Here is a 13,226-nt window from a genome sequence, read left to right as displayed (position 1 = left end):
GACAGAGACAGGAAAAATAAAGGAAAAGGGAATTCCTCACTGTAAAATGTACAAATCCACACAAACTCTGTATGCTTGTTACTCTGTGGGAGATCTATTAAATTGCAGATTTCATCATCATTCACTCTCCTTGTTCCACAAAATACATGAAAGACAAGGCAAGTGGCCTATTGCAGATTTGGGTTTGATATATTCAGATCGGATGCTAACTTATGCAGACTGAAAAATGTACACATGTGGAAAAAAAAAGGAAGATATTTTGCATTCCCATCACAACCTCCATAAAAACTTGTTTGGTTCAAGAACTACAAAGTTGCACATACCAAGCATGGTTTGAAAAGTTTTAGAAAAAAAAAAATATCTATAGCTAAACAAAATGTTTATATTTAGGATGATGAGAAAAAGTGTATTATTTATACTGAAATCCACTACAGAGTGTGTACGTTCATTGTCAAAGACGTACTGTAAAACCAGAAATGTTTGTGTGTAAGAAACTTTCAGGAATTTTGTGAGGAGCTAAAATTTGTGAAAGTAAAATGCACGAGAAAGTTTTTTTTTTTTTCTACACAGGTAGCATACTTGTAATTTTTTTCATGGTTGGCAATTCGCGGGAGTTTCATGCCGCAAAAAAGGCCATCGGCTCTAATTTGCGAAATTTTCTTGAGGCGCATGTTTACATTTTTTCAGCATTAAGTTTTGATCAAAGGCTTGACCCCTTCGTCAACTTACTTGATGAATGAGGGCATCTGTGCATGGTAATACCGATCCAGATCAAAGAGGGCGACATAGTGGCACGAAGACGTGGGCGACTCGGCACCAGACGGACACCCCTCCCACACGAACACCGCCAGACTCAGATCCATGGGCTTGTCTATCAAACAACCAATCAATTCATGACATAGAATGCAAGAAATAAGATTCAACCTCGCAATTGGTGTTTTCTGAATCTGAATTAATCGAACTTGACAGTATTCTCTGTTACCCTCTGAGGACCTACATCATAAATATCAACTGATATTGTGTAGAATTGGTTTGTTGGCAGGAATGACAGGATTAGTGTAGCCTATCTTAAAGGACAAGTTCACCTTCGTAGACATGTGGGTTGAGTGAATGCAGCAATATTAGTAGAACACATCAGTGAGAGTTTGAGCAAAATCGGACAATCCGTTCAAAAGTTATGAATTTTTGAAGTTTCTGCTCAGTCACGGCTGGATGAAAAGACTACTATAGCTTGTGATGTCACATGAGTACAACGATATAAAGAAAGAATAAAGAAAATTCAACATATTTCCATTTTTCTTGCATAACAAAAGAACACTTGACTTCTCTCTTTCAGAAGGCAGGGGGAATAATATTACCCTTAACATACGTCAGTAATAAGTTGAAGAAATGTGCCCTTTATTCAAAAAGGAAAGTTTTGTGAAATTCTCTTTTTGTTTTCCTTATATAATTGTACGCATGTGACATCATACACTGTAGTAGTCTTCTCTTCCAGCAGTGACTGCGCAGATACTTAAAATATTCATAACTTTTGAACAGATTGTCCAATTTTCCTCAAACTTTCACTGATGTGTTCTACTAATATTGCTGCATTCTCTCAATCCTTATGTATATGAAGGTGAACTTGTCCTTTAATAACCTGTAATCAAACCATTTTTATGAGTTGTTTCTGCACATTACTTTTGAACAGTCCCAAAACCAACACATTTGACTTTGCCTCACGCATTTCCAACAAGTCCAAAGTTAATACTGTATACGCTGTTATTTTCGTGAAAAGATATATTCACGAATGAGAAAGTCACAAATATTTTTGCAAGATGTTGTTTTCGCGAATTGACACCGAAGCCTTCATAAGCACACTATTACCTTAGCACATGGTGGCATTTTCGTGTGTTGTTTAATTTGCGGTCCAACTGTGATTCACGAAATTTGCAAAAAATTAAACCCTCACGAAAATAACAACTTATACAGTATCTGGTGGAGAATTCTTACCAAAGCCCTGTGTAATAAGCATTATTTGTGTATTGTTTCACTTGAATTCTGCCCCACCTTCTTCTTCTGAAGTGGAGTCATCTAAAAGCTTGCTGCCAGCCAGAAGCGCCCTCTCCAGCGTGTAGCAAGCCAGCAGCCGGCTGCCCCATGAATTCTCGTCGCTGCCGTCCAGGGGGTCAAAGGTCAGGCAGTGCTCAAAGCGACAGCTGCAGTCATTAAGGTCCTGTGTGACATTGGACATTGAGGGCAGTGCAACAGACGAGACTCAAAAGTACAACAAGATGCTATGAACACCACTCAAGTGTTTCTTCATTTTCATACACTCATAAATTTTATGCACACACGAAACTACAATGATTGATCCATCCAATTTCAAGAGCTTGCGGGAGCTTTTCCAGCAGCACTCACACAAATCAACCTTGGGGTAAAAGAAGTACAAGGACTACAAATCATAAGGACAATACAGTATGGGTTTCGATGGACTTGGAACCAGCAAGAGGTACACTGCGTACAAACAAGATATTCAACCACTGCTGCTGACAGCATGTGAGTCCAATTTCCCCCCACTCCTGAATCCACTGAATAAATCCTGCAGAAAACTCATGAATATCAACATTCTTCTTCTTTTCATATGGCACCACATGATAATTTTTGAAAAAATAAGAAATTAATCCCCCCCCCAAAAAAAAAAGATCCGGAAAATCAAATCTAACCGAAACACATTCACATGCACGGCTGCCAAACTCTGCAGCTCAAAAACCGTACTGATGCACTGCAAAAATACATTTTGAATGAAAAAATGGGCAAACTGCACATATCAGGCATGCAAAACCATCTTTCTTTCTTTTTAGTTTATACATTTTCCATTTGTTATCTATTGGTTAAACAAAAGGTGAAATTGCACATATCAAGCATGCTAAATCATTTTTTTTTTCCATGTAAAAACATATCTTCTCATTTCAATGAAAAATACTTAAAATCAGAATACCATCTTTACGAGATCTGCAAATAGTTTAATTTACAAGAAATGACGTTGTGTACGCAGTTAATTGAGTATCACATTCAGTCTAAGACCCATTTACACTGCCAGACTGGCCCACAATGCAGTACTAAGGCCTGCAATTTGTGCATTTAACACACCAACAATTTGGGGCTGGCCTAAATGAGAACATTTTGATATTTTGTCGTTATGGCACTCTCCCTGTAAACAAATAATTTAGCAGATGTGGTGTGCAAAATTGGCATGCAGCGAATGACGTAAGTACATGCACAGATATAATAATATGATGTCATCATTCGGAGTGATCCCATAACGAATTTGGTACTACTTTTGGGCCCGCATGCGTTTACATCACAAAGTAGGCTGGTTCAAGACTACTTCAAGAGGTTGTCCAAAAGATGACCGAATTTCTGGTATCTCAACTGGACCCGCATGCATTTACACACACACACACATAATTAGGCTAGCCTCAATACTGCAATTTTCATGATGTAACAGGGGTCTCAGTTTGATGCCAATGAAGTGACATCTCAATATCTCCTTACCTTGAAGACGTGTCCGTGTCCAGGATGATGCGTCTTGCTCTCGTAGGCCAACTGAAAGAGATGGATGTCAGTCAGGATTTCTTCTCTGTCAAAGGCAAGAATGCATACACACAAAAATAGAAAAGTGACAATACCAGCATTTACCACTTTAACTGAGGACAAATGTCTTGTAAAGGTCTTTGGGTTGAACCTGTCGAGGCAAAACCGGTGATATTTTGGATGGTATTTACAAAATGCAACTCGCAGCTCAACTCAGGACTAATGCCCCAAGGTGTTTCTGACCTTTGGGTTTGTTTGTTTTTTTTTTCAGAAAAGAATCTTGTGAAACTACATGCAGATATAAGTCAGGCGGACACTTTTCCACATACAGCAATCAGTAGATAACTAAATTATAACTTGTAATCTAGTATTTACGAAACTCGGAGGTCCAACTTAGAACGCATTCCGCGCATGTTTAGAATCATTCTTCAGGATAAAATCTTGTGAAAGGAAATATAAGTCAGGCAGACACTACTCCGTACATGGCAATTAGTAGATAACTTGTAACCTTTTTCATTCATTCATTCATTCATTCATTCATTCATTCATTCATTCATTCATTCATTTATTCATTTATTTATTCATTCTTTTATTTATTTTTTTTTCTAAATATATTGAACAGAAAGATATAAATACTTTACATCTTCTCAGTGACACCACTCCTTGACATGGATGCATTGGGGATGAACTATAAGTCCATGAATCTTGCGGCAGGATTTCAAAGAGAACATAATCTTAATACTGTTCTTAAAAGAATTCATGAATCAAAGAACAGATGGTTCATATTCAGTCCATATCATAGTCACGGCACAGAGAGATGTTACAACATATGCAGAACGCATTAACAGAAAATGTACAATAACAAGTTAAATAGTAGCAGCAGTAACGATAATTACAATAAAAAGGATGATCTTCATCTCCATCACCATCATAATTATTACATTTCTAATATAGTTACTTATGAAACAGAACAATGACTAATGAATTCACATTATTCAAAATATATTCATTGGCACATAGCAAATTTTAATTTCACATTTAAAAAAAAAAATACAGACGTGAACATCCTGTTTGCTTAATCTTCTGTGATATCCTATAATATTTTCACACAAACAAATATTATCCTAACAGAAGTCAAAACTCTTTATCTTTTCTTACCTGGCATCGTCGGGCTGGGGGCATCTGGCCACCCACAAGTAGCAGAAGTTTTGTGGGTCATCCTCTGGTTCCTGGTAGGCAAAGTGGGTGACAATGGGGGATGGCTCCCGGCTCAGGGGCCCGCTGAATCTGGGGAGGGGACAGGAAGTTGGATTCACACTGAAGCTGGCACAACCTCAAGTTTGCTGTTAAAGTTTGATGATCTTGGAGTCCTAAGGGACTTGAACTTCAAGATAGGGACTGTGTGGAAACTCTTGTGGTTAGTTTACGTAAAGATTTATAACTGGCACTCCTAGCCATAAGATTTTTTGAGATAACACCACCTACTGCGCAGGGTGCTACATAACTTTTTTGTTACCACTTGCCCGGTCGGGCAAGCAAATTTTCAAACTGTTGCAGAACACTTGCCCAAACATGAATTATACTTGCCCGAAAAGAAACTCTAAAGATTCAAGAAATTACTTGTAAAGCCAAGGGCTTGATAAAACCCCATCATTTGAATAAACGGCACATATGTGGAGTAACAAACTTGGTTGGATAGAGTGTTGGTGTTGGATTGATGGGACTTTTTCCCATAAGTGGTGAGAAGTAAAGATGGCTTCAAAACTTTCTGCTTGCCCAATTCGGGCAAGCATTTTTTTCTCACTGTTCCAAAACACTTGCCCGACTTTGATTTCCACTTGCCCCGGGCAATCGGGCAAGTGCTTATGTAGCACCCTGCTGCGCATCAAAATTATGGACGAGCTTACCATTGACCCCTTGGGCACTGCCATTCCCCTCCCCCCCCCCCCCAAAAAAAAAATAATAATAATAATAATAAATAAATGAAAAATACTGATAACCATATACACACTTCAGTCATAAGGCACATGTGGGTAAACTGCCTTGCATGAGACTCTAACACTCACAGAAATTGAGGCACCACTTTTTTTTTTTTTTTCTATACACACAGGCTAAAAGCATTCCCAGTTTACAACAAGAACATTGCCCAGGTTTTCCTAGCAATCAAGTTATGATTATACAGTGGTTTGTATACCGTTTACAGTGCTGTATTCTAACAGTGAGTGAGGTAAATAGGACTTACTCCAATGAGACGTCCCACAGCCGCCAGAGCTGAAAACAGCCAAAGCTGAAGCCGACGGCCAGCGAGCCGATCTGGGGGATGTAAGCCAGTGAGGTCACAGAGACGTCACCGATCGGGAACGATTTGAAGACAGAGCCATCCGGCTTGCAGTAGTTAAAGTAGTAGTAGCTGAACGTGTCACCTATGAATGCAGCGATGACACAAAGAATTATCAATGTAAGTCTGAATCTCTGCATCTCTGTACTGTATCAGCATAGAATAAGTTAAACTTAGGCCCACTCTTCCTTCATGTATTGCAGTGTTTCTGATTCTCTTTTGAATCTTCTGGATTTTTTTTCTTCTTTATCTTCAAGATTACCTGAATGCAGGAGTAACAGATTTTCTGAAAAATGCTGTTATTTTTCAAGAAAGAAATGTTTTTTCTCTTTCTCATACAAGCACCCAGAGGAGCTTCCGCCTGAAGGTGGTGTGTGCTCAATTTTATATAGCTCATCATTTACTCCAAGGCCTTATGAAACTCACTGCCAGGACCAAGTTGGAAAGTATGCTATTCTTACCCAGCTGGGTCAAGGGTCTTACAACCCAATTGCCCACTTGCTCATGGCAACTAAAACTTAGTGGTGGACCAGTAAAAAATGAATGGGCACTTGCCTGTTAAAAGTATGGGACCCTTGCCAGAATGCCCACTTGGGCAAACGAGATAAATGTTTTTTTGTAATGTCCTGCCATGAAGTTCAAACATATTACAAAGTATGTGCAGCCTCAGGTTAGTGTGAATTTCAAGTCTCATTGGATTGCCCATTCAGCAGATGAGAAATTGAAGCATGCCATTCTGGCAATCACGTGATGATTAAGATTTACAAGTTTTGTTTTTCATCTCGCAGTAGCCTGAAAGCATGGCAAATCCCTTTAATGCTTTACTGTTACAAGTTCAATTTGAGTATTCTCACATCTCATACTATCTGTGCTGAGATGAAGTTTCAAAGTCAGTTCTGGGGGGCATTTCATGAAGCATTTTGGTCGGATATTTTCCTGACAAACTGTTACAAGCTACTGAAAACCTTGCATCTGATTGGCTGAGAGGAAATTTGTCTGACAACTTTGTCGGACAAAATGCTTCATGAAATACTCCCCATATGGGTCTCTGCATAGTACTGAAGTTTGGAGAAATTGAGAACACATTGGCTTGTACAATGTTCACAACCTTAGAGCCATCAAAAAGTTTTTCATTTGTATCTCCTTTCTATCATTCCCTTAAAGTTTCTTGAGGTGAAATTCACCCAAAACTAAGAGTTCCTTTCCTCTGAACAGAGTGCAATTTATCTTGGCAGAAACACTTTAAAGCATTTTTCCTCCAAAGAAATAACTGCCAAAGAGACCCAGAGGGGTGATTGGAGGTGGCTAATTGCCAAAGTGAATATTATCATACTCAGTGACTTTAAGAAAAATAAAAACTGTTTCAGCTTCCTCTTCCCTACCCTTTGTTTTCTCTGGTTACACTGTACTTCCCTGACAATGTGCCAAGTGAAAACAATTAAGTAAAGTGTTTTTCCTTGATACTGATTTTCAGTTCATTACTTTTTACCATTCTTGTCATGGAAGCTCTACTGTGAAATTCCTATCCTGTAAAGTTTACCTTGTATAACCTTAAAGTATCACACGTGTAGAGGGAAAGTGAGAGGAACTATTTCATAATGCAATACAACTTAAGCAATAGACAGAGAGAGTTACACATAGTTAGTGTAATCTCTTCACACACAAAAAAAAAGAACAGCAGGATGAGCACTAACCACAACACTGCAAATGTTAATGTAAGATAGAAAAAAAATGAATAAACACAAAAACAAAACACTTCATGGGTGAAACCATTCAGGGGAATGAAAACTCAAAGAAACAAACAAACAGAAAGAAAAAGAAGAGAGGGGCAATTTAACAGCAGCATGCACTCAACGAGGATGCCTCTGTCTTCGCATGCGATCTCTATATTCTGTCATGGTATGACGTATGGTCTTTCACGAAGTGAAAGTTTCATTGTGAAGATCAGTGACTTTGATCAATGACATTGAGGAATGACCTTGTAACCCTCTTAATAGCAAGAAGGTATAATTTCCAATTTCTATGCATCACCACAAATGACACAATAAGTTGACTTTCCAAGTGAAAGCGTAAGTAGGCTGGACGACAAAATTCACACCTGAATATAGTGAACTTTAATCTTCCAGCTCTAAACTTTTAAATGATTACTTTTTTTGACTCATTAGTAGCCTTCACGCTAAGTAACACTTCCACTGGACATTCCTAGCAGTAGTTATACAATGTAGCTCAATAATGGCATCTTTTAGCCAAAGCTCAATGACCTTTGACAGGGCTCGACATTAGCAGATGTCCAGTGGCCCTGGCAATGGGGCTTCTATAAAATTGATGTTCAGCCACTAAATTTCCCAAAAGGTTATCTCTTGGTGGCCTGATTGAGCAACTAAGATTCAAAGTGGATTATTAGGTTTCATTTTATTTGGGGCCACAAAAATTTCACATTCAAAGCTTTTAGTGGCCGAAATGGGCCACGAGAGAAAGAGAGAGAGAAAAAAAAAAAGTAGTTTTTGAGACCTGCCCCAGGGGTTTTTGTCCAAACTCATGATGACACATCAAGTTGTCAGGTGTGTATTGTCCAGGTTAAACAATCATGAAGTATCCACCATTTTTTTTTTCTTCTTCAAACCATATGAATGACATCTGGGGTGAATAAACAGATGGACAGACAGACTACCAAAACACATCATGCCTCTAGCACCCTTCAGGGTAGAGGCATTAAAGAGAAAAAAACAACAACAGCAAAACAAAACAGAAAGAAAGAGTACCCACAACAACCAGGAAGACTTGACTCACCAGAATACACAGGCAGGGGAACCTCTGTGGAGCATGCACACATGCACATGACAACAAAACATCGTTCTTAGGTCAAAAACTACTTAAATATATCAGTCAAGCCATTATCTTAGAAACCACCACAATTCTCAGCACTCCCCTCCTAAAAGAAAACAACTTTTCAATGAATCTCTGGCTTAATTGTCATTCTTTTCTGCACTGGCCCTGCACGTCTGATCCATACAAAGTGAAATTCATGTGTGCAGTGAAATGCCCACAAACATATTGACAGCACCCAGTACATGCATGAATGATACATAATGAAGTTGTATTCTGCTGCTAAGAAAGAATGAATATTCATTTGGCAAGTGTTTTGTGATATATCTAAGGTACAAGCAAATCAAGAACTGTGAGGTTTTTCATTTGTCTTTTGAGGCTACTTTTATATTTGTTCTTATGCAGAAATGACTAATCAGCAAATAATATCACACAAACACCATATAATTGCTCAAACCAACTTGGAAGTGGAGTTGTCAGTGGAGTTAGATAAGTTAAACAGTGACTATTTCAATTCAACTGGGCAAAAATCTACTTGGCATACATTGTATATGTCTGTGAGAGATTTGTGACTGTTTTGTGAAACTTTCTGATGTTCCATACCTTCCTTATCTTATGTCCAAGTTTATTGAAACTTCCACCATTCTGTTTGACTGACTGTACTTTAAAAAAAAAAAAATTTAAGTCAGGCTGAACATGGTGTAGGGTTCCCCATTAACCCTTTGTGCGTTTTGAGTGTTGATTAGCACAGAAATCCCATAGCTTTGTACACACTGTCAAAAGTCCCTGGCACAAAAAGGGTTGAACATCTGGGCGCCTTACCATTCAGGTCCAGACAGAGGTGTTCTCCCCTTGCTGCTGCTTTCAGACGCCTCTGACGCATGTTTGGCTCGCCCCTTGTCACCGTCTGAACGTGGCGGGCCTGGGGCGGTTCCAGAAACTCCGCCCCCTCGTCCAGCTTCATGTCCAGGAGGTAGACGTGGCCCCCTCTGGTTCCCACGGCGACGATGCCAAAGAACTTGCGCAGCTCCTCGCTCAGGGCGAAGTTGGGCGACTCCGTGCCCCCCGCAGAGGTGACGGGCTCGATAGAGGTTACCTTGGGTGAAAAGATGAATGGTTGCCAAACACCTGATAACTGGATCTGATATTTTTCTTTCTTCTTGGTTTGATTTTACAATAATCTATACTGATTTTAGCACATTAAATTATGTGACCCATCACTTACAAAAGCAATTTTCTATAAAGCATTTTTGAAAGGTGGCATAAGATTACTAACCAATATAGTTCTATCCCTGCAGATTTCATCCCAGGACACTAAAAACAATTTTGTGTGTGTGTGTCTACAGTACCGATTAACCTCAAGATTCATTACCAAATTAATATTATCCTATGAAGTTTACGTAACAGTTTTTGAAAGCGTCACATACTGTATATGCCGAATATTTCGCGAGGTTTTTATTTTCGCGAATTTCGCGAGTCAGCTGCTATTTGTGAAATCAAAGACACGCGAAAATATTGACTCTAATGCCGATATGAATGTGACGTACGCGTATACATTTCTCCATTCAGTACACGACTCCACGATCGCGAATTTAACCACTCGCGAAATTGTCCAGAAGTCCCGATTCGCGAAAATTTAAACTCGCAAGATATATGGCGTATACAGTATATCGTCGCTGGGGTGACAAGACCTTGTATCTAAAATTTTGGTGAATATGACTTTTTTGGATTAATGGTCAAATACTCGGTTAAGTGATGTCCTGTCCAAATCCTAACTGTCAAACCCCCAAAATGAAGCCACCATGGTATGTCAAAGGAAAGGCTATCCCATTCGCTATAGTGCTTTGGCCGCCATGTTTTTTGGCTCTCCTGAACATTTGACATTTTGTAGATACGAGCTCTTGTCGCCCCAGCGACGATATGTATTATAGATGTCACAGATGACAAATTCTTTCTCTACTACATGTTTCTCAGCATTCCATTTTGCATACCAGCCTCATTTACTGTGAGATATATCTACAATGTAAGCATCACTTGACAAATAAAAGCATCATCAGTGTATGATCTAAGCCTGCTTCCTCACGGATTGCAGTTTCATGCCTCAATGACTAATCTGAGGTGATGTGCCGAAGCACGGAACAATGAAATTCTAATCACAAGTAGAGAAGACTGCACTGCAAGTCATCTTTACCAATGCTGTAACTCTATGCCAAATATACAAATGCACCTACGAAGTTCACACAGCCAGTTTCAACACAGCGATGCTTTAATGCCATGATATATTCGAGAAAGAAAGTGTATTATTGGCACAAAACCTATCAAATTGTAGGCACCATTTGCAAGGAAGTTTGGGTTCCTACCGCTTGGGGAAATGTTGCTACAGTGAGGAGCTTGGAGGAGTGGGGGTGGAATCGGCAAACCATCCCCTTGTCTGACGCCGTCTGAAGTCCGACAAGCAGCTGAAACGAGCCCTTGCATGTGTAATCTTTGACACACTTGATGATGGATGAAGAGCCCCCAACCTGGCTGAAGTTGAACGATGAGAGACGGTTGCCCGTCTTGGTGCAAACGATGTCGAGGGCGCTGTCCGTTGCAACCCATCCATAGCTGCCATCTGACATGGGGCAATAAGAAACAAACAAACAAACACACACACACACACACACACACATACACACAAACAAAGAGGCGAAAGGTATGTGTTATAGTGTGCATACAAGTGTATACAGTACATGAAATTCCTGCACTCTGTCAGGTTGCGAGAGAAAAGATAATACACAAATTGTACATGTACCCCGTATACACCTTGCTTGACTTAATCAACACCGTATACAAAAACACAATATGCTGCACCTGACATACAACTTACATGCATACTAATACAATGTCAAAAAGAGGACCTCACATAATGCTTCCAATTTCAGTGCAGTCATGAGTGATTACAAATTGCTCTGCTCATGCAATTGATAGGTCTATATGCCACATACTATATATATATTTTTTTTTTTTTAAATTCTAGGGACAAATGTACACCATCTTCAATCTGTATCTCATTCATTTGTAACATAATACAGTGTAGTGTACTATTGCTGGCACACACGTTTATGAGGCTTGTGCGCTATCAAATTCTGTTCAAGATCAAAAAGGCAGGTTGAGTTTTTCAAGCATGGGGGATATCTTTCTTGAAATCTTATCAAGAAAGCTCTTGCCACTTCTAAAGCAGATTTCAGTTCTGAAATAAAACAAAACATTCAGCCTCTTCAACCATCTCACCTACTGAAAGGTCTTTCATATTTAGCAGTTAATGCCTATGAGCTCCACTACACAATTGCTCTGGTATGTCAGATATATTCATTACATTTCAGAATTGAAGGTGACAAAATGGTTTTACTGCTTCAAAAAACAGCAGTAAGTGTGATATAATATATAATATATAATATGACACATAATATAAATGTTTCCCTTTTTTGCGGTTGGACATCACCAAGACCCAATTACCAATGATGATGTACCCATCCCGGAATCTTTACAAGAAAGGGATTTCTAAATCATCTTTATAATTTGCTCTCTCCTATTTAAAGAAATAATCTACAGAAGATGTACTTGGCTTTGCAAAGAAACAAAACCTTTTTTTAATTGCAATGCACTTTGCGAGCATGATTCAGCAAATGATGTTGCTCAACAGGAGTCATTTTTACAATATCCCCATGTTCATGTCACTTGTCACTTGGGTAATATTCATAATACCACATGCGCACTCTTTCTACACACATTCCCTCCAATGCGTACTTCACAATTTAGCAGTAGTTGCATACACCCTACATTTCGCATGTCGGGACTTTCCAACAATTTCACAAGTGGTAAAATTTGTGATCATTGATTACAGTAATGAAGGGAGACATAACATGTGCATGTTGCACTTGTCAAGGTCAGAGTAAATACTTTCCCGAGTTGTCAAATTTGCGAATGGCATCCACTTGCCAAATTTGCAAAAATAAAAACCTTGCAAAATATACAGTGTATACAGTATATTGTTGTGGATTGAAGTTGTACCTTTGTTGAAGCCACCAAGTATACTGACATCTCCAGCCTTGTTCGATAGCGCCCCCAGCTCGGAAGAGACAATTCCAAGTGGCCCCGACAACGAGTGGGGATCAATTATACAGGTCTCCATCGCCCGTCCTGCCTGCTCACACAGACATTCGATCTACAGTGGGATTGCACTAACACAGGTAAAACATAGAACATGCATATCAAAGGTGTATAAGTGTACATGTACATTTGTAAAACTGTTCTGTTGTATCATAGACCATCATACCTTGGTACTATAGAGCTAATAGAACTAGATGTGCTGTGTGTTCTAAATTGCAAACAGCTTGTTTACAGTAGAGCTTCTGTATGTACAGTAGGCATGAATAATGAGTTTTGGGGTCTTTTTTATACCCCTTTCTATTTTCACTGAATATTACCTTCTCCTGCTTTTAGC

The 13,226-nt window shown here is 39.1% G+C and overlaps 1 protein-coding gene across 1 annotated transcript in view; it reads right to left on the bottom strand.

The window, feature by feature from the left end:
- LOC139733179 (protein ELYS-like) overlaps positions 1–12,914 on the bottom strand; it is a 43,975-nt gene extending 31,061 nt beyond the window's left edge. Inside the window, exons 1-8 of the mRNA XM_071644022.1 lie at positions 12,794–12,914; positions 11,101–11,354; positions 9,563–9,836; positions 5,819–5,999; positions 4,735–4,863; positions 3,538–3,622; positions 2,050–2,215; positions 730–871 (exon numbers count right to left, since the gene is read on the bottom strand). Coding sequence (XP_071500123.1) covers positions 730–871; positions 2,050–2,215; positions 3,538–3,622; positions 4,735–4,863; positions 5,819–5,999; positions 9,563–9,836; positions 11,101–11,354; positions 12,794–12,914 — 1,352 coding nt within the window. The remainder of the gene's footprint in view (positions 1–729; positions 872–2,049; positions 2,216–3,537; positions 3,623–4,734; positions 4,864–5,818; positions 6,000–9,562; positions 9,837–11,100; positions 11,355–12,793) is intronic.
- Positions 12,915–13,226: the final 312 nt, after the last annotated feature.

This window comes from Diadema antillarum, unplaced genomic scaffold (assembly GCF_040938485.1).
Source record: "Diadema antillarum isolate AM-2024a unplaced genomic scaffold, OU_Dant_1.0 seq00000462_RagTag, whole genome shotgun sequence".
Taxonomy (NCBI): Eukaryota; Metazoa; Echinodermata; class Echinoidea; order Diadematoida; family Diadematidae; genus Diadema; species Diadema antillarum.
Note: the sequence above shows the minus strand (reverse complement) of the source record. Positions and strands in the feature narration are given on the sequence as shown.